Here is a 20,585-nt window from a genome sequence, read left to right as displayed (position 1 = left end):
CACCCAGAGGTCTCAGCTTTCCCAGACCTGAGGTCGTGGCCTGTCCGCCATGAGATAAACCTGGGGGGGCGGGCAGCCACGGGCCCTGGGGGGTGCGAATGTGGGTTGTGCTAAGAAATGGCCACTGCCGAAGAGGCGTGGGATTAGCAGGCACGCAGGTACAGTGTCTTTCCCAACAAGAAAGCCACGGCTCCGCCCCTCCTGGAGACGCAGCCCCACAGGCCGGTAAGGCTGTGTGACAAGACCGCCCTGGCCAGCCGCGGTTCCCCATTGAAGGGGGCTGAACAGAGCTTCTCACAGTTGTAGACCCTGCGCCCCTCTCCCTACTAGGGGGTGCATTTGAATTTGCAAGTTCTGATCTCACCCGGCTATTTCCAATGCTGACCCCGAAGGAGAGACAGCATACTCAGGGGGCCTGTTGTTTTGCTGCCTGCCGAGTTAAGCTGGCCTGGAGGTAACCGAACACAGACTTGACACCGAAATGCCCATTTACCATTCCCGCACCTCGGAGCCGCGGCGTCACGTGGGAGCGCCCTGGGCTAATTGTGCCGGGACCCACCACCTGCATTTGAATCGCTCACCACCCCCCCACCTTGAATGCCCACCCTTCACAGAAAGGCACCAAAGGCGGCAGACTATTAAATTTAGTTAAATATTAGATCTCTCATTTCGTGATTGCCCACACGCTGGCTTTATCAGCAGAGAGCGGGCTGTCCCACAAGGGAGCTGGGTTAAGCCATGTTATTTGTCCCCATAATTGCATTCAAAGGGGGCCGGATTGGAGGAGGAAATGAGATCGCACGTCCCCCGAAGGGCTCTGCTTTGATGCGGGGGGCCATGGGCGCCCCCAGTCTGCAGCAGGCGGATGGCCACTCCTTAATTAAATGTGAATCTCCTTTAGCTTTGCGTGGAATTAGCTATTATCCTGTGTGGAGGAACAAAGCCTGCTCCCGGGGGCCGACTTCCCAGCTGCGCCCAGAGGCAGACACGGGGCAGCCCCCCCACCCCGGGCTCTTCCCAGATCCCATTGGTTTGGGCATCGGGAAATCACCACTAGGCTGAATTTGGGGAAATTAGGGCCCAGAGTCTTAGGAAACCCCAAAGCAACTGCTCTGTTCCCCACGTTTCTGCAGGAAGTCACGTGTGAGTGCAGGCACGCGTGTGTGAGTGCGTGCACAGAGAGTGTGCCCAGCATTCTGCCAAGACGGGTGTGAGGCTGAGGCTGGGCCCGAGGGGCAGACAGGCCAAGTGCTCTGCCCAGTCTCCACTTGGTGTCAGCCGGATGCCAGCGGCCAGAGGGAGCTGGCTTTGCTTCATTACAAAAGCCCAACGGGGTGACTGCCCCTCACCCCTGGCCAGTACCCGCAAGTCTAGGCCGCACTCGCTCTCACTCCGACATGGAAACTGGCGACGTCCTCATGGGGTGGCGCTGGATCTTCCAACCCAGCACCTCGCTTGTTGGGGCACCCGAATGAAGACACTTCGCTCCCAACCCCAATTACGCTCTTAAGGAAACGGCTCATAAATAATTAATTCAGCGTCACATCTGCCAACAGCCCGCAGGCTGTTTGTCGAGAAGCATTTCTAAAGGGAAAGGTGTCCCGTATTCCCAGGGTGGCTCTGGGGTCACGGGGACAGGGCAGGGAGCACAGAGAATTCTGAAACAGTAATGTCAGATTTCAGAGCAGGGCTGGGGCGGGTGCCTGGCCAGCCTCCCTCAGCCAGACACACCTGACCCACCAGAGCCTCACTGGCTGCCTGCCCGGCAGTGTCCCCTGGCTTCCGGGTGGTCACCTTCACACAGGATGGGCCGCACATCAGCTGGCAGGCAAGGCCTTCTGTTTGCCCAGAGGCCACCTCCCCTGGCACTCTGGCCTTCCTGCCAGCCCGCTGTAGGCACACGGCCCCCACGCCCGCTCTGTTCCACGCGGCTGGACCCAGCAGCCTTCCTGGCTTCCCGGGTGGGTCTGTCACTTCGAGAGCCCTGTTCAAACACTGGCATGGACTCCATGCTGCATCAGCAGAACTCAGGGTTGGTGTTTGGCACCTTGATTGGAGAGGCTGGGGTTGCGAGCACCTTACTTAGGTGATGGCAACTTAAGAAAAGACATGGAGTTCCCGGGGCCCAGGCTGTGGGAGGGACGCCCTGTGCTTGGTGGTCAGAGGACCCCAGTTTCTAGTCCTGGGTGTGGGGTGTGGTCTTGGGGATGCTGTTATAGAGCACACACCTGGTTCAGAGGGTCAGTTATGGGAGCCTCAGGTGGGCTGGCCTGAGAGACACGGTGGCCGTGCGACTCTGTCAAAGGGACACCCTGCGTGGCCGACATTAGAGGGAGAAGTTCAGCAGCTCAGTCCTCCCAACCTCAGCGTCCTGATGCTGTCCCTGTGAGTCTTGTGCTTGCGGCTCCGGGCACAGACCCTTCCTGGGAGGGTCACTCCTGCTTGGACCTGTCCACATGGAGCACACCCATCCGTCCCCTGCTCCTTCTGGAATTGGCCTCCACAGACCACGGCTGGGGACGTGTCCACAGGCCATCCGAGCCTCATCCCCCTTGTTCCTGATTGGGAGAGGGACTGTGGCCCTGGTCAACCGTCCCTCCTCCCGCCCCTGCCAGTCCCACACGACGTCTCCCTCAGGGAGGTCTCCTGCCCATGGGAACGATATCGGCCACTTCTCAGTCTCAACACGGAAATCCCACCAAAGCTTCCCGCGTCTTTCGTTCCAGTCACTGGGATGCCCTGTGGGCTCCGCCTTTCTCCCATCTTCCTGCTCAAACGCAGAATGACGGCCACTTCCTCCTGGATGCCATGCACCAGAGGTGAGAGGAAGGGGTGACCGGGAAGTGAAAAATGTCTCCTACCTGCTTCCAGTGGCGGCTATTTTGAACTTTCTGCTATACGCAGCCAAATAAAACCTGAACGGATACAGCAGCTCTTTATATTAACGATAAATTTTTTAAAATCCTCACTCAAGGACATGCTTATTGATGAGAGAGAGAGAGAGAGAAGGAGGCATTGACTGGCCATCTCCCAGTGCACCCTGACCAGGGATCAAACATGCAACCCCGGCATGTGCCCTGACCAGGAGTTGAACCCACAAATTTTGGTGTCTGGGATGACGCTACAACCCACTTAGTAACCCAGCCAGGGCGACAGCTTTTTACATCTTAAGAGAAGCCTTTGTCCTGACCCATGAGAATGAGGACACGAGGTGGCACTTCGGGCACTGTGCGAGGCAGGGGGACGTGGGCACCCACCCGGGAGGCCTTCCCGGCACCCTCGAACCTCCGTGTCTGGGCCTGAGTCAGACCCTGCACAAAGAAAACAGCCCTATTCTCCTTTGCGTGGTGGGCGGCACGTTAATCATTCCTTTCCGGACTTTATTTGGTGGCTTCCGTCAACATTCTGAGACATCTGGGACCCTACTGAGAGCAACAGATGCAGAGGCAGGCAAGGCCAGAAGGAAAGAGCCCCAGAGTTTGAACCAGGCATGGAACCCGGGGCTCAAAGACAGCAACACACACAGAGGACACAAAGGTCGCCTAGTGCAATGGTGACGCCTTTTTCGCTGTTAAATCTCACGCAGAGAGGAAGGGAACGGGGCCACGAAATGCCTGCTCTCAGAGCTTCTCACTTCTTATTCCATGGGGCCCTCTCTCTGCCTTTGGGAATCGGTCCCGAGAGGGACAGTTCGAATGCAAATAGAAGAATGCTTCTTAAAAGCGCCCCTTCACTTAGGGAGCCCCCCGCGGCATTCGGACGGAGGAGCTCCCGCACGTTCTGGTCCGTCAGCACAGCTGGGTTGAGGGGTTACTGCCGCTAACCAGCCCAACGGGGGCGAAGAAACGGAGGTTCGGTTTCCCAGGAGAATCCCACTGCACTTGCTCGGGGGCCTTCGGTAGGTTAGCTGCACCCCCCGGCTGTTTGCAGTAATTTCCAGAAAGGGCGCATCGAGTTCCGCGCCCCCGGCCCCCTCCGCATCCCTCGACTGTGACTTCTGGTGGCACGGGTGTAACACCTAGACCAGGGGCTGACCGGGCCCCACCTCCTGCTCAGCTTTCCTGAGACCACAGAGTTTTCAGAAGGGACACACTTTGTCAGGAAATGAGCTATGTACCTCTAAGTTTTAACAAAAACTCAAAATAGAAGAAGTATATTTTCTTAAGAAAATAAAAAGATGTCCCATGTCAACCTGTATGGGGTCCCTTCAATAAAAAAAAAAAAAGAGTTATAGTTTCCTCGGGGGTCCCCGGAAAGTGTGCCCCTGCAGCAGTGTGGACGTAGAGCCTCTCCCACTGTGAAGGTGCCCTGGACCCACCTGGACCCACAGGTGAGCCTTGAGGTGCTGCTGGGCCCTGTGTCTCCATGGCAGGCTGTAAGAAGGGGACAGGCTGAGCGGGGCTGGGGTTCAGAGTATTGCCTGCAAGGTGCCTCAGCCGGGTGGGGGGTGGGACCTCCGGCTGGGGACTCGGGCTTTTCCTTCCATCACATTTAAGCCATACTGGTGACAGGGTGCTCTGAACTCCAAGGACCGCCCGTCCCTGTCCCCAAGTGGAAACCGCGGCAGGGCTCTCATAGCCCCCACTCTGCTCCCTTCCCCCAAGTCACAGGGAGATGAAGAAACACCAAAAACACTTACTTTTCTGGTCTGTGGTGTTGTGTACGGTCACCATGGGGACACCAGGACCTGCGTCGGCCGAGAGGAGAAACCGGGAAAGAAACGAGAAGGGGCTGTTAGTGGATCTGAGAACAAAGGGCGAACCCCAGCCTTGGTTCCAAGTCTGTGAACTTGGGCCGTGGGGGGGTGGTTATTTATTTTGAATCCTCACTGAACATGCTTATTGATTTGAGAGAGAGAGAGAGAAACATCAATCAGTTGCCGCTTGTTTGCACCCCCACTGGGGACCAAACCTGCAACCCAGGCCTGTGCCCTGACTGGGAATCAAACCCAAAACCTTCTGGTTTGCGGGTCGACCCTCCGACCCACCGAGCTCCGGCCAGGGCGGTGTGCATGCCTTAGATTACTGAAGTGCCACACAATGTCCCTGTACAAAGCATCCTCTGCTTACGTCCCGATAACTTCATTTCTGCTGCCCGGACCCCAGCCCTGTGCCACCTGCGTCACCCCTTCCACACGACTCCGGTCGGCTGTTCCAGAAGGAGTCACTCCCTCCACTGGCCCCTTGTGACACTTGGTGAGAACGGATGAATTGTGACAAGATGACTTCGCAAATGCTGAGCTGTGCCCCGGCTCTCCCTCCAGGCACTTCAGCTGCCCCTGAGGTGAGAGCCCCGGGGAGTGCGAGGGAAGGGGCCACACAGGAAGAAGGGGCCTCCTCACTGTAGCGCAGCGTCACTTCTTTTGTCACTTCGGCCCAAGGGGGTCCCAGAAAGGAAAAGGGCGTCCGTATCATTTCCGTATCACTTTGAAAGCACGGGAAGGGGCAGGCTGGGACCACCTCACCCCTGCCCTCTCCTGCTCCCACTCTGTCCCAGCGAGCTGGCCTTTCTGAACGTCTGGAAGGACACTCAGCTTATTCCCCTGGCCTCTTCTCTCCACCCGAAACCTCTGTCGCCAGACAAAGGCGGGGCTTGTCTTTCTCTTCGGTGAGGTCTCTGCTCACACGCCTCGCCCAGACACCCACCTAGAAGAGCGCCCCGCAGGCGCTGTTGGGGACACCAGTCAGGCATGCTGCTTGTCCTCTGCTTCGGGTTGGGGATTCTGGGAAGCTCTGAATGTGCACAGGGTGGCTGCATCTAAGCTGCAGGGTGCATACAGTTTGGGTGGAGGGACGGCTGGAGCTCAGCTTCCTGAGACCATCATCAGAACTTCTCACTCCCCTCCAGGGTGCCGTATAATAAGGGACTGAGTCAGGGGCCAGGGTCCCTGCTGCAGGCCCCACCCCAGCGAGGGCTTCCAGACCCCTGTGCAGAGGCTACAGACTGACACCCCAGCCCTGGGCCCGAAGAGGATGAGCCAAAAAGCACAGGGGTCCGCAGCCTCAGCAGGAGGCAGGACGGGCCGGTTCAGCCAGAGCCTCCCCACGACTCCCTCAGGCCCTGGCTGAGCTGGGAGACAGACCTCATAGTCCCGCAGCCCAGGGGCTGGACCCAGATGCCATCCAGGCACAGTCGGCGTCTGAGGTCCCTGAACTCCTCCCCCATCACGCGCCCCTCCCTATCCACCGGTGGGTAGGGCTACAGGACACCAGCTACACTTGAATTTCAGTTAAACAACATATTTTTTTTTAGCATAACTATGTCCCACGCAGTACCTGGGACTTACTACCAAAAAGGTTATTTGTCGTTTCTCCGGAATCAAATGGAACCTGGCGTCCTGAGGGTTGATTGCTCACCTGAGCGTCCACCGTGGGAGGGGCGGGGGCAGGGGTCTGAGGGTCTGCGGATTCGAACCCAAACAGACAACATTCACCACGACAGATTTAGATGCCGGCTGTGGGGGCAAATTATTGAATCCAACTACATTTCCTGGCTCAACACCCCCCTTTCCCACATAGGGGGCTCAAGTGAAAGAACAGATAAGCTGTGGAGAAAGCAAGAGCCGCTGCGTACTTTCTCGGCTCACATCGGGGTGGGTGAACTCGCAGACAGAGCACCTCCTTTGTTCAGAATAATAACGTAAACAGAGATGGTTTGGGTGGCGCCTGCTAGGGAAAGGCGCCTGCTGGCTGGTCCGAATGAACGGTTTCCAGCGTGCACAGTAGCCCTGCGGAGGGGGTGCCCCTCACCCCGTATTACAGAGGGGAGCATTTTCAGACGTTTGTCTTGTCCGCACCGTAAGAAAGTGGGGTGCCTGCATTCGTCCCTCCTCACTTTTAAATTCATGAACTTGACCCAGGTTTCTAGAAAAGTCAAACACTGAAGAAAGGAACAGTGTCAGTAGGAGATGCTTTACCTCCACCTCCCAGAAGCAACCTGACTGAGTGTCCCCCAGACGTCCTGAAACGGCCCTCTGCATCTACGCGCTCGTGCTCACAGGGAAGCCGGTGTTGGAAACATACAGATAACAACAGAAAAACACTTGCATGGACACCGGCAGCTTTATCAAACCTTAATGCTACGCCGCGATGCCTGAGTTCGCTTAAATATTCAGACACAGATTTGAAGAGCCCTGTTACCCTCCCCGGTTCTCAGCCGGCACCCTTCCCAGAGGCAACTGTTATCTTGAAGTTAGTACAATATTTATCACTTCCCTGCATATTTAAAGTTTTTCTAATCCTCACCCGAGGATATGTTTTTATTGATTTTACAGAGAGAGGAAGGGAGGGGGAGGGAGGAGAGAGGAGGGGAAGAGAGAGAGAGAGAGAAAGACAGAGAGAGACAGAGAGAGACAGAGAGAGACAGAGAGAAACACTGACTGGTTGCCTCCTGTATGCACCCTGACTGGGGACTGATTCTGCAACCCAGGCATGTGCCCCGACTGGGGATTGAACCCACACCTTTCTGGTGCATGCAATGACGCTCCACCCGGCTGAGCCACCCAGCCAGGACCCCTGCACATTGAAGATAGTTTTGCCACATGGGATGTATTCCTAACAATTTATATGCCACCCATACTGTACCATGTGTGTGCGATGCACTGTTAGGTCAGCCCCGACTCCCGGCCACCCCACAAATGCGTGACGTCTGCATGTCCTGTCCTCCACAGCCCTGCTTGGCTCCTGCAGGCTTGTGCCCGTGCCTCCAATGTATCCCAATGCGGCACACTTTGTATCCCAGTCTCTGGTCCCATGGGGCAGGAGTGTGGGAGAGCAGAGCCACTTTGGAGAACTGATTCACAACAGCGGGACAGTTCTGGGCCTGGGTGACATGTCAGAGACACTGCTGCTCACGCAGACAAGGAGGCACAGTGTCCTTAATGGGAACAGTGTCTGAGGGGCCAGGTGCCCAGCTAGCCACCGGCAAGAGAGGGGAGGAGGAACTGAACATGGGGAATGAAGCTACATACCTCCCGACAGGGGAAACAGGAACGTTGTAACGTTGCATGAACACTTGTTGCGGAATGGTGAGTGCTGTAATATACAGATGTGATTTGAAAAAGTGGCTCAATATCTGCCCTGGCTGGTGTAGCTCAGTGGATTGAGTGCTGGCCTGCGAGCCAAGTGTCGCTGGTTCAATTCCCAGTCAGGGCACATGCCTGGGTTGTGGGCCAGGTCCCTAGTTGGGGACGTGTGAGAGGCAACCACACACTGATGTTTCTCTCCCTCTCTTTCTCCCTCCCTTCTTCTCTGTCTAAAATTAAATAAATAAAATCTTAAAAAAAAAGTGGTACATCACCATTTTCACCAGGTGTACAGTAATCCATTATGGGAACGTATCATAGCTATTCCGTCCATTTAGGAAACCTTTAGGCTATTTCCTTTTTTTTTTTTTTGTTACCATAAACACACCTTTGCACACAGGTAAGACCACATCTGTCAGTTCACCTGGTTACTGGAGATGCGACTGTTTTGTTAGAAAAGTTTTGTATCCATTTTCACTAAATAAACTTGTGGTTTCAAGCATAAAACCCTCACATCTCAGTGCTCTGAGAGATGGGAAGATCTATTTTGTGCTAAAGTTACCTCATGGTGAGTGGTCAGTGGTGGCCCTGCTGGGCGCTCCCCTGCACGGCGGCTTCCCCCGGGTGCCCGCACCTGAACGTGCAGCGTTCACGGCCACAGGGACTGAGCAAGGGGCGCGCGGGCACACACGTGGCTCCTGGAACGCCTCGGCCTTGCCATGGTTCCCACAGTGATGGGCGAGCCTCGGGGGGGGCGGGACACCGAGGACGCTCACGGTCCCCTCACAGGGGAGAGACATGGGAACCCCACGAAGTGCTATCTCATCACCCTTCAATAGCATACGGAGCTCTGTTATAACCCCCCAAATGCTTGATTTTTATTCTTTACCAGTGTCATGGCTTGTATCTTGGTATTGCTTGAATTTACATTTTTCAGATCTCAGTGAAGCAGAACCTCTTTTCACGCTGATGTGACATTTGCATTTCCTGAGTGTGTGTGTGTGTGTGGTGTGTGTGTGTGAGAGAGAGAGAGAGAGAGAGAGAGAGAGAGAGAGAGAGGGAGGGAGAGCAAACGGCCCCCTGGCAGCCCCTGTCCCCTTTGGCTGCACGGCAGCCCGTCCTGACTCGATTCAGGAATTTAGCTCTTCACCACGCTGCTGAGACTGTGTCCTGTCCTCACCTGTCCCTGAAACAGGGACTCTAAGTGCCACTGGTACCTCTGTCACGTTCAATTGAAACTTTAACATAGGTACTTTTGCTGGGCTTCCCTGCTCCCCAGACACAGAAGACAGACAGACAGACAGACAGACAACACTGGAATCCCTGGGCCAGAATCAGGGGTTCCCCGGTGCCCACTCAGGATCTGGGGGGCAGTGTGCACACGAGGTTTGCTGAGTGGGTTGCCGGTCAGTGAGCAGAGACTCCTGTGTGTGCTCTTGGCCGCGGCCTGTCAGGGCAGCCTGGCTAACCTCAGCTGAGGAGGGGTCTCTGTGGACCGCAGCCGTGTTTTAGGGTTCCTCCACAGGCTGTTACCTGCCCGCCCCCACTTTTCTCTGAGTGACCAGGTGAGTGTCCCCACTGCCCGGGTCTGAATGGTGCTCCAGCTTCTGGAGCCACGTCATGGCCATGCTTTGTCACTGCTGTTCTAATACAGAATGTCCTTCGGAGCCACGCGTAAACTATGCGGATAAAGATACACTGAACAAGGAGAACACAGATCATGCTAAGAACCAGGCCGGACTGTGACTTAAGTCTATGGATTCTATGCTAATCCCTGCCCGTCTGTGGGTCAGGGCCTCCCCCGGGAGATGGGCGCCCTGGCTCCATGGCCCCCGTGGTCCAGGATCAGGTTCCCCTCTGAGGACTGGCACCTCCCACTCCTCTGGCCCTGGTGGTCCAGACCCACCGCTCCTAGTGAATGTTAAGGTTACATGCTGGTTTCAAGATTTCTATGAAGTAGGCTCCCAGAACATTGGCAGATAATTTAGGAAGACAGCTAAATCCTAATGAAATTTTAAATAAGAAATAAAGAAAAAGCAGGACATTCCCAATGTAGAATAAAAGGGGGACCCCAAAACCCCGGAATTATCTTCTGGAGGGCAGGCATCTTGTAGGACAGGCTCCCCCCGCTGGGTGAGTGTTCCAGGAACCCATCTGGATCAGTGCACCAGTAGGTGTTGTGAGAGGCTGCATTCAGCTATAGTGAGGGATCTTTCAACGCATTTGCCCATTGCATGATGGGTGATTGACAAGTGCACCTGACCACATTGCTGAGTGTTTAGCAGTTTATGACCAAAGACGGGGGGACCCCCATGCCCCACCCTCCCTGTTCACCCCATCTCACCCCGAGTGACTTCTGTATGTTTCCCCAGATGAAAAAAGTCCTCAAAGGCAAACACTTCGCGGATGTGGAAGAGGTGAAACAAAATATAGCAGAAGCACCAAAAGGCATCCAAAGCGATGAGTTCAAAAACAGTTTTGCGCCGTGGAGAAAAAGTCTTGCTAGGTGTATTTCATCACATGGAGAGGACTTTGAAGGTGACTGAAGTTTAAATTTGTCAATAAATACACGATTTTTAATAAATAAATTCCGGGCTTTTGGGGGGTCTCCCCTTGTAAGACAGTTGCTCTTTGTGATATTTTGAACTTTGGCTAGTCACAGAGACAATTCTGGCGCCAGTTGCGTGTCTGACTTCCAAATGTACACTGTCCCTGAGGCGGAAATAAGTGAATTGACATGAGTGACTTCATAACCAACAGGAAGGGAGTTTTCATCCGTAAGGACCCTGCAGCCAGAGGGGAAAACATCAAGCTGGAGAAAAATAAAAGGCCGCGGTGACGGCACAGACTTGCAGACAGCGGATGTCCACTTCTGCACCTGGGTTCTGTCTCTTTCATCCCAGACCATTAACTTCCACCTGCGTCTGCTTCTCTGGATGGAGCGACCAGGCAGCTCCAGAGGACAAGGAGTAATTAAAAAGGACACAAATCTGGACAAAGGGTCAGCAGAATAAATTAAAAAAGAAAATCAGAGAGACAGTGCCTGTCCTCGCTCCTCGCATCTGGACCCTCCAAGGGGGTGTATGTGACAGGTTACTCCCTCCGGGGACTCGGGCAGGGCCCTCCGCCTCCGCAGCGCCGGGATTCCAGATCTCTGCACTGGAAGCGCCCCGCTCTCCTACACGGGGAATGGATGAGGGTGACGGTCTGCTTGTGAACGGGGAGCTGGCCGAGGTGCTGAAACTAGTGCACAGCGTTAGAACAGGGCTCTCGGACTCAACGCTGCAGATGCATTTTGTGGCTGTTGGATTTCGAAACCTTGTGACTGTTCCCCCCACCACACCCTCCACCGCACGGCGCTGGGTTTTGCTTTAGTCCAGTGCTGTGTCCCGGGGACTCAGAAGGGGCTGCATGTCTAGGACAGACATGTAGGTGGGTTCATAGAAGTTGGTGGGTGGTCTCACACGCCCACAGAGGATGGGGAACAGTGTCAACTTTTTACAGTCGTGTGTAACTTCTTGCTCTAGAAATTACAACAGAGAGTTAGGGCACACGGCAGGCACTTTGAAGAAGAAAAGCTTTTTCAACCATAAGAAGGAAGAGCCTTTGGGATGTGACCGATATCTCTGGGCAGTTGATTTACAAAAGCTTGGGGCTTTAGGAACTGTCTGCATTGAAGCCATCGCATTTTAGGCCCCGGAGGCCACCACCTGGGTGACGTTTTTAGAGGTCTAGCCTGGCTCGCAGTGGATGGCTACCTGACACAACTAGCTGATTCAATGAGTGACGAAGAATTCATGGACGGGGTGCATGCCTCGGGAAGCTGTGAACTTGGTGGTCAGTTCAGCGGCTGAGGTACGTCCACTTGAATGATCCGAAAGCCACCAATTCCTGCTCTCGGGTGAGCTCTGGCTTTCGAAAAGTGCGGAAGGTCCCACAGAGCTAGGTGTCGTGACGAAGGTGTTGCACCTTTGCTGACGGCCTTGACCCCGCCTCCTGAGCAGGAAAGGCTCCGCAGGCGTCTGCCGTGTAACAACCATGTTGTAAGGGGGTCCTCGTCTTTGAGCAACTTCTACCCAATGGAGCAAGCGCCCCACCTCCTGGGAAGAATACTTACTTGGATGCACAAGTTAAGGTGTGTGAAGAAATTGTCACAGTGACCACGTGTTAGGTCTGCTTTGCGTTCCGACTTGGTGAGGTCTGGACAACCCTCCTCCGCCCGCGTGGCCAGTCCACCCTGGATGAAAGCAGGTCCTGCCTCGGCCACACGGATTGCGGAGAGCTCATTCTCAGCTCCCGTGAGGTGGAGAGGGCGCCGCCTGCCCGCTGGGCGATGGGGGCGGGGACTGGCCGCTGACGCTGAAGCCTCTGACACGAGGCGGGCACTAGTAAGACACAGAGTCCCCCGGTTTTCTTTGGGACTCAGGACATAGAACAAGCAGACCACATCGTCCGAAGGACAGTAGTTCCAGCCCCGCTCTCTCAGCCTCCCGCACCGCAGGAGTTCCTGTCCACGGAGCCTGCTCACGCACCTCCCGCCGCCCCCACCTCGAGGGAACGGTCCCCACACTGCCCAGGGACCCGCACAGCTCCTGGTTCTCCCAGCCACCCCCACATCTTCCTAAGGGCTCTGACCCCATGAAGTGACGTTTCTGTGAAGTGTCCTCCCCATGCCCCCAACAGGGGTCCCTGAAGGCAGGAACTGTGTCTGATTTTTAAAAAAATCCTCACCTGAATGTATGTTCCCTGGTTTGAGAGAGAGAGAGAGGAAAGTAGGGCGGGGAGAGGGAGAGAGGGACAGAGGGAGAGAGGGAGTGGTGCTTCCTACACGCATCCCAAATGGGGACGAACCCGCGACCTTCTGGTGTGCCGGACGACGACGCTCCCACCCGCTGAGGCACACCGGCCAGGGCTGGCACTTCTTTCCCATAACCTCATTCTCCAACCGTGCTTCAGAAATTGATCCCTGAAATCGTTTTGCTACCTTTGTCGATGGTGCAGGTCCATTGGTGTGTGAGGCACTTATCCCACCTCACTCACAGGGCATTTTTTAATGGAAAATGGAGGCAGATTTGGGGTTAATGGACACAGCACAGGCAGGACCATCTGTGACCCTTGCAGCACTATCACACACCCTGCCACACCCCCCCGGCCGCGGCAGGGACCCACCTTCGCACTTGAGCAGGAAGAAGTCGGCGCTGTGGCTGAAGGAGGCGCTGAAGTAGGTGCAGTTGCCCACCAGGTCACAGGACAGGCACTGCCTGTTGAAGGAGCCCACCGTGTTGGCGCTGCGGGGGCAGAGGAGGCGGCGTGAGTCCCAGAGGGAGGACCCGGCAGAGGCAACACGCAAATCCCCACCCAGGTGGCCCGGGGCCCCTGCCCTCCCCACAGTCGGGGGGGCTTCTCATGCCGCCTCCCTGCTGGGGTGCCACCGCCTCCCCTTCCTGCAGGGGGCCTCCGCACGGTCCCTACGCTGTTATGCACCCGAGCACGTCCCTGATGTGGGGGCAGTAGTGCTTGGTGTCAATCTCTAGCACTTTGTATCCACAACTATCTCTCCAAGCATGTGACTGGCTTTTGAGGACACATGTCCCAGATCTGTGAGTCCCTCCCAGGGCCTGGCAGGTGACAGGCAGGAAGTCCAGAAACCCTGCCGAGCTGAGTGCTGGCTGTTTCCAAGGCCAGTGGCACGGGGCCTCGCTCCCCACTCAGTGGACCCCGAACATCGGGACCCGCGTGACCACTGTGTCCAGTGATTTCACAGCTCAAAGGCTGAACGTGTGTCTCTGGACATAAGAGCGGCCCAGGGGGCCTGCAGTACACCTGGAAGAGGCTCCTGTCTGCGCGCTCTGTGAGGTTCCAGCTGGAAACCTGTAAATGAGGGCGAAGCTGCTTCAGGGACAGAGGACACCTTCCTAAGGGTGTCGGTCAGAGGGACAGCTGGTGGTCCGTGGGGATCGCCATTGACAAGCATGTTGGCGGACCACTCTGAGTTATCTGGCACACACGCCGGATGGACAGTCTGCTGTGGGGGCAAGGCTGTGACCCCTTGGGTCTGCCAGTTTCCCCCCATGCTGGCTCAGAGGATGGTAGGGGGCATAGTCGCCACCTGGGAGAGGGGACACCAGGCCTCGGCTCGGCCAGGCTAGGAGCCACCCTCTTCCAGCCCTTAGATCTCTGCAGAACAATGTCTTTCTGAGTGGCTGAGGTGTGTGCTGACGGTGACCCGCTGCCACCTGCAGGCCTGGGAAGTCCCGGGAGGTCACCGAGCACCCATTCCCACCTCTGCGCATCTCACTTCAGAGCCAGACACTTTAGTCAGAATGACGACCAGGTGGCCGAGAGGATTTGTGCGGGAGAGGGCCAGGCCCTGGGAAAACCTCAGCCCTCTCCCTCCGCCCCCTCTGCCGCCTTCTTTACATTATAGGACTCCACCAAGTGTCACAGGGCAAGCCAGTCGTGACGCAGGGACAGCAGAGCTGGCCTCCTGCCCCCAGACCAGGCTGCCCCTCCAGAACACCTGGGGGAGAGCATTCCTCCCATGTCCGTATTTGACTAACAGTAAAAAGGAAAGACCGCTAGAATTCCTCCAGGAGAAAGGAATTAGCAGGGGAAAACTCAATTTGCCAAAAGGAGAAATACGAATGAAGCTTCAAACTGGGGGGCCCGAGCACTTTTCGTTATTTTTTCCCCGAACCCCGCAGCTGCTCATCGGGGGAACTTTCTTGGTTGGCCCCACCCCCTCACTCTGGGATGTGAGGCTGGGAGAGTGCCCTGCTGGATGCCCACTGAGGCAGGAGCTGCCGTTCACGGTGGTGGACCGGGTCCCCTTACCTGTAGAGGTGCCGTCTCCGGGGCAGGTCCTCTGTGCTGAGGAAGTAGCTGCGGGGGCAGGTGTGCAGGAGTTAGCGGGCCCGGGGCAGATGTGGGGCTCCCAGCCCAGACCACTCACACATGCTTCTCAGGAGCCCCGTTCTGTGCCCCCGCTCGGGCCCAGTTACACCTCAGGCAGGGCTGAGCCTCTGCGGGCCCCGTGTCCCCGCACCTGCCCTCAGGCTTGGTTGTAGGGGTGCAGACAGTGGCAGTTGTGCGCCCCGGGGTTCGGGTGCGGGAATCTCTCAACAGGATGTTAGCCTTCTGGAGGGGAAGGACCCTGGACAGAAGCCCTGGCTGAGTAACTCCCATCGACTGGTTTCCCCTTTAGAGCCCCAGTGGGGAGAGCCAGGGCCTGGGCCCTCATCAGGACAGATGAAGACCACATGGGCCTGGACCAGCATCGGCCGAGATGGACCCCAGCTGCACCTGCTACAGCCCGAACACCTGGGGGAAATCACTTCTTTTCGTCTGGGCCTGTTTAGTTTAGAAGTGGGGAGGGCAAGAGGCCCGCCTCGCCGAACGTCGTCGGGTGGGGTGAGGCTGCTCGGAAAGCACTTGGTGGGGCGCAGGCTCCCAAGGCTCGAGGGCCACCAGGATGTGGCTCCGGCTCCCTGCACTGGCGCCTGCCTGCCCCCAGAATGGGCTGTCCAGGGGAGGGGGTCTACACCTGTGTCCATGGGGGGACTAGGACCTTGGGGCGGCTAAGCAGGACAGACAGGACCCTGTTCTGTGCCCAGTGACCAGAGCTTATCTGAGAGGCGGCGAGTGTGCGACAGCCGCAGGAGGCCATCCGGCCGCACTCACATCTTGTTCCGCTTCTCGTCGTAGGACAGGATCTTGGTCACGTCCCAGTCCCCGGACGTGATGGACTGAATGTTGTCGTTGCTGCTGTTGGGCTGGAACAGACAGGCCGCGTGAGGGGCGGAGCGTGGGACCCATGTCCCGGAGCCCCTAGGTGCCGGGGGTGGGGGTGCTGCTTGCCACAGCCGCTCGGTCTCTCCTCGGGGCGGCTGACCACCCGGCCCTTGGCTCCCGCTGCCCCAAAGGTCTGCGAGGTCCACGTCTCATGCTTATCAGCTAGTGCTGCCCTCCCATGGCTTCCACCAAGACACGTGCCTCTCAGGAGGAGAAGCACGGCTTCACGGGCTGTGGACACTGTTTCCTTAAGATTTGATAATGCAGTTAGAAGTCAGCACTGTGGGGGAGGGGGGTGGGGAGGGCTAAGGGCAGGTGGGTGAGATAGGGTGAGGAGACAGGGAAGGCAGGAAGGAAAGACAGATGGAGGGAAGGAAGGAAAAAGGAGAGAAGTAGGGGAGGGGAGGGAGGAAGGAGACACTCCTCCACCACCATGGACGAGGCTGGTCTGAGACGGCTTCCTGAGCGCTACGTCCGCACACACCCTTAGTCTCCCAGAGCAAAGCGATGACAACAACAGCCCTTATGGGACAGAGATGTGACTGTGTCCGCAGGCCCGTGTGGTCCCAGGCGGGCGTGCAGGAGCCCGGGTGCCAGCCACGGGCCGGCAGCTCCACAAGGCCGGTGCCTGGGAGCAGGGCCGATCAGGTGGCAATGAAGTCAGGGCAGTGTCCAAGGCACACGGCATGGGGACCACAGAACGGGAGGATGTGGGCCAAGGGAGAGCCGTGGGAGCAGGCGGGTGTGGGAAAAGCTGGGGGTGTGAGGAGCTCCCCGTGGCAGGCGGTGGGCCCACTTCCTGCTGGGATGTTTCAAAGGGTCCCTGGCATGTGCTGGCCACGTGGATAAACCCCGAATCTGCGGCTGAGTGGAAACCTCGAAACATGTTTGAATCTTGACGAAAGTAACCCGCACTGGGAAAGCACGGAGTCAGGGCTTTAGAGCGAAGCCCCAGTTATAACCAGATGGACATTGGTCAGGCCGCCGACCATGTGGGACACGTGATTAAGTTGGTTGGACACGGAGACACCTGACCCTCACTCAGATTTTGAGAAAACTGTCCCCTGCCACAGAGTCACAGCCGGCCCCTTCTGTTCCGTGCACACTGTTCTTATGGGGACACGCTTGGAATTTAGCTCCGACACTGCCTTTTCGGCCATATCATAAACATGAGCCTTCTACCTACCTACAGATTATTTCTGATAACATTATTTATTTAAAAAATATTCACCTGAGTGTGTTTATGGATTTGAGAGAGAGAGAGAGAGAGAGACATCGATTGGCTGCCCCCCGCACACACCCCAACCAAGGATCAAACTCACAGCCTACGTAGGTTCATGCCCCAACTGGAGTCGAACCCACAACCTTTTTGGTGCATGGGATGAAATGCTCCAACCAACTGAGCCACCCGGCCAGGGCTCTGATAACCTTATTTTAAATCGAGTTTTACTCACCTGCCCCAGTCCCCGATAACTTAGACTCTTTCACAAACAGGAAACACACCAAGGATGGGGTTCCTGAAAGTGCCACCCACCCTTTTCCCGAGGACTGGGTCCCTGAATGTTCAGCTCCAGGGAGCACCCTTGAGGAGATGGGCGGGCTCCCGGATGCCCTCTCTGCAGGGGACCCAGTCCCCAGGTTGTCCTAGGCTGTCCACGCACATTCAGCTGGGACACATGTGGCCCTTCTCTGAACAAGACCCCGGATTCAGGGCGGTGACGGCCACCAGCAGCAGCGTGACAGGCAATACCTGTGTTTGGCTGAACGTGAGGTGGGGTTCCTTGTGACGCTGGACCATGGGGTCCCCGGCCTCCAGGACAGAGTGTAGGGGACACCCCACAGGTGGAGAGGACAGGCTGACAGGGGCAGGACTGTCAAAACAAGTAGTGGACACATGTCCTCGGGCTCACGCCCAATGGACAGCAGAGTCCCCTTGGATACCGTCTGAAGCATCGCTTGCATTTTGGTGACAACAGAAAGGCACAGCGTGACCCACCACCCCATTGGAACCTCTCGCTTGAACCAGCGACCGTCCTGACCCTTCCAGTCTCAGTGCCTGGGATTCGCCTTGGGGACTCAGAAGGGGACAGGCGCACTCTGGGCAGTCAGCCTCCGGAGGCGGGCACCGACCCTGCACGGCATGCTGGGTTCGGGCACTCGGGCACCCACCTGGGAGGACGACACGGTGATGTGATGGAACTTGCCCTGTCCGCCCTGCGGGATCGCTCTCACAAAGAAGAACTTGCGCCCGTCCCTGGAGAACACCGGCTCTTCATTCTGCGGGTGACAGCAAGCTGGTGAGACGGGGCAAAGGCTTCGTTTGCTTTCAAGGGGCTGAACGAGGACGGATGCATCTGGAGGGGCATTTTCTAATGAGGGGCAGCTGAAACGGCCAGGCTGTCGTGGGGGCCTTTCCTCCATGGAACTGAGAGTCCAGCCTTCGGTTTTATAAGGCAAGGGGAACAATGAAGAATTTACAGGGGATACATGAGGTGCCACTACAGAGCGGACCTGGGTGTTACCCCAGAGAGCCCGGTGCTCAGGCAGCCCCCCAGGGGCAGTGCGTCCCCCTTGCACCGGGGCCTGTTGAAGCCAGGGCGTTTTGCAGAATCCCCCCAGAGGCATTAATGATCCATCACAAAGAACAGAATTCTGAACACCACCAAACCTGATACCACCTGAAAATAAATTTTATCCTCTCCTTGCTGTCTTTGTTGTTGTTGTTTATCCCACCCAGGAGAGGAGAGCAAGGAACAGCAAACAAGGATACACTGTATCCACTCTAAGGGCACACCGTGTACATTGTAAGGTACAATGTATCCTCTCTAGGACAGTGGGCGGAGGAAACCATCACCCCCAGCTTCCAACAGGAGGAAAGTTGATGAGAACAAAACGGAACACCCCCAATTTCCCTGAGGGAGGGAATCCCAGGCTGGATTCACAGCCAGTGTCCACTGTTTCTGCCGGGCACCCCCAAATCTGGGTCCCCCTGTGGGCGGCTGTCATCTTGCAGGGGCACAAAGAGGTTCTGGTGTAGCGTCATCTCAGCTTCTCCACGCTCCAGCCTGAGAGTTTCCACCACGAACAGCAATTCGCCGGCTGCGGCACACACTTTCTGATTCAAGGAGCCACGCTCACGTGGGGTCGGGTGCGGGACGGGAAGTGGGCCCCAGCTGGCATGCGGGCCTCGTCCCCCCCGCCGCGGAGGAACACATGCAAATATGACGTGCCCAGAGAAATAAACTAACGTGGTTAAAATGGCATTTAATCTCCGGGAACATTTGCAATGAAATGAAAGCTTTAATCTGCAAATATTTATTTCCCCATTTAGAGTGGGAAGCACGGCATTTCCAAGCAGAGGAAATGAGAAAACGGCAGGGAATTGGCTTTCTTCCCTGTGCTCCTATTGGCCGAACGCAGGGCGGATGCCCCCACGGTGCCGCGGCTTTCTGCGGGAAGGGTTGGCACTTTTGGCAGAGAGAAACAACTCTGGATTAATGGAAGAAAGAATTAATTCTGGCCAGAAGCGTTGTGTTTCTGGCCAGACTGAGAAGGCGTGGGTCATGGGAGCGCCATCTTCACACTAATCCCTGGAATGTTCCGTAGTGGGCGGGAGAAAGGCCAGCCTGGGAGCTTCCCTGAGACTCAGGCTCTTGGGCAGTAAATGGATTTTAGTGAGAAAGTGCAGTGGCTAGGAGACCTGGGTATTGTTTTCTCCTTACCTGAAGACATTTCTTCATTGCTTTTTTTAAGAAAAAGATTTATTTATTTATTTTTAGAGAGGGGAAGGGAGGGAGAGAGGGAGAGAAACATCAATGTGTGGTTGCCTTTGGAGCACCCCGTCCTGGGGACCTGGCCTACAACCCAGGCGTGTGCCCTGACTGGGAATTGAACCAACAGACCCTTTGGTGTGCAGACTGGCACTCAATCCACTGAGCCACACCAGCCAGGGCTCTTCATTGCCTTTTAGAGAGACAGGAAAGGAGAGAGAAAAAATACATTGATATGACAGAGAAACATCAATTGGTTGCCTCTCACAGGCTCCCAGACCGCGGCTCGAACCTGCAACCTTTCAATGTGCAGGGGCAATGCTCCAATTCACTGAGCCACCCGGCCGGGGCGGAAACCTGGATGTTAACTCGGGTCCCGACTCTTGTGGATTTGGGGGGAAGCGTTTCTCGCCTCTCTGGGTCACAGGGCGTTGATCGCGTGTGATGCCTGGTCTCCCACCATCCGTTCACGGCAGATCGGTGCAGAGCTACTTCCTTTTCTCGGTGAGATGCTTCCTGAGCAATTGGTGGACTTCCTGCCATGTCTCTCCATGGTTCGGGCACGTTCGTCTTGGCCCAATTTTGCACTCACAAAACCGAAATCCCAGTTAGAGAAAGAGGGTCAGAAACTGACCAAGAGGTCTGACTCTCCAGCGGAAGGGAGATGGCCTGGTGCAGGGTGATGGTGAATCTGCACCAGGACCCACTCTGAAGGTCACAGGCTGTGGTGATGGGGGGGGTGTCGGGTGGGGGGACGGCCTCTCTCTCTGGAATACTCTCCGAGGAGAGGGCACGTGTCAGGTCTCCACCATAGGATGCACATTCACCTTTGCCTCCTCTTGTTGGCCCTTGGGAATCTCTTTGGGGGTCCCACTGCCTCTGGACAGAGATCGGAGGAAAATGGAGGAGATGGAAGTTTCAATGGATGGCCAGGAATGCTCCCACTCACCCTGTTGCCCTGGCAATGAGTAAACAGCTGACAGTTGATCTGAGCAGACTGG

At 56.4% G+C, this 20,585-nt stretch overlaps 1 protein-coding gene across 4 annotated transcripts in view; it reads right to left on the bottom strand.

Moving 5' to 3' along the window:
- The window catches only part of DPP6 (dipeptidyl peptidase like 6), a 508,565-nt gene that overhangs the window by 15,484 nt on the left and 472,496 nt on the right, over window positions 1-20,585 (bottom strand). For all 4 annotated transcript variants that reach the window (XM_045198757.3, XM_024564471.4, XM_045198758.3 and 1 more), the window contains exons 13-17: window positions 17,984-18,091; window positions 15,704-15,795; window positions 14,858-14,905; window positions 13,193-13,311; window positions 4,640-4,687 (exon numbers count right to left, since the gene is read on the bottom strand). In XM_045198757.3, the coding sequence (XP_045054692.2) occupies window positions 4,640-4,687; window positions 13,193-13,311; window positions 14,858-14,905; window positions 15,704-15,795; window positions 17,984-18,091 (415 nt within the window). The remainder of the gene's footprint in view (window positions 1-4,639; window positions 4,688-13,192; window positions 13,312-14,857; window positions 14,906-15,703; window positions 15,796-17,983; window positions 18,092-20,585) is intronic.

This window comes from Desmodus rotundus, chromosome 6 (genome assembly GCF_022682495.2).
Source record: "Desmodus rotundus isolate HL8 chromosome 6, HLdesRot8A.1, whole genome shotgun sequence".
Taxonomy (NCBI): Eukaryota; Metazoa; Chordata; class Mammalia; order Chiroptera; family Phyllostomidae; genus Desmodus; species Desmodus rotundus.
Note: the sequence above shows the minus strand (reverse complement) of the source record. Positions and strands in the feature narration are given on the sequence as shown.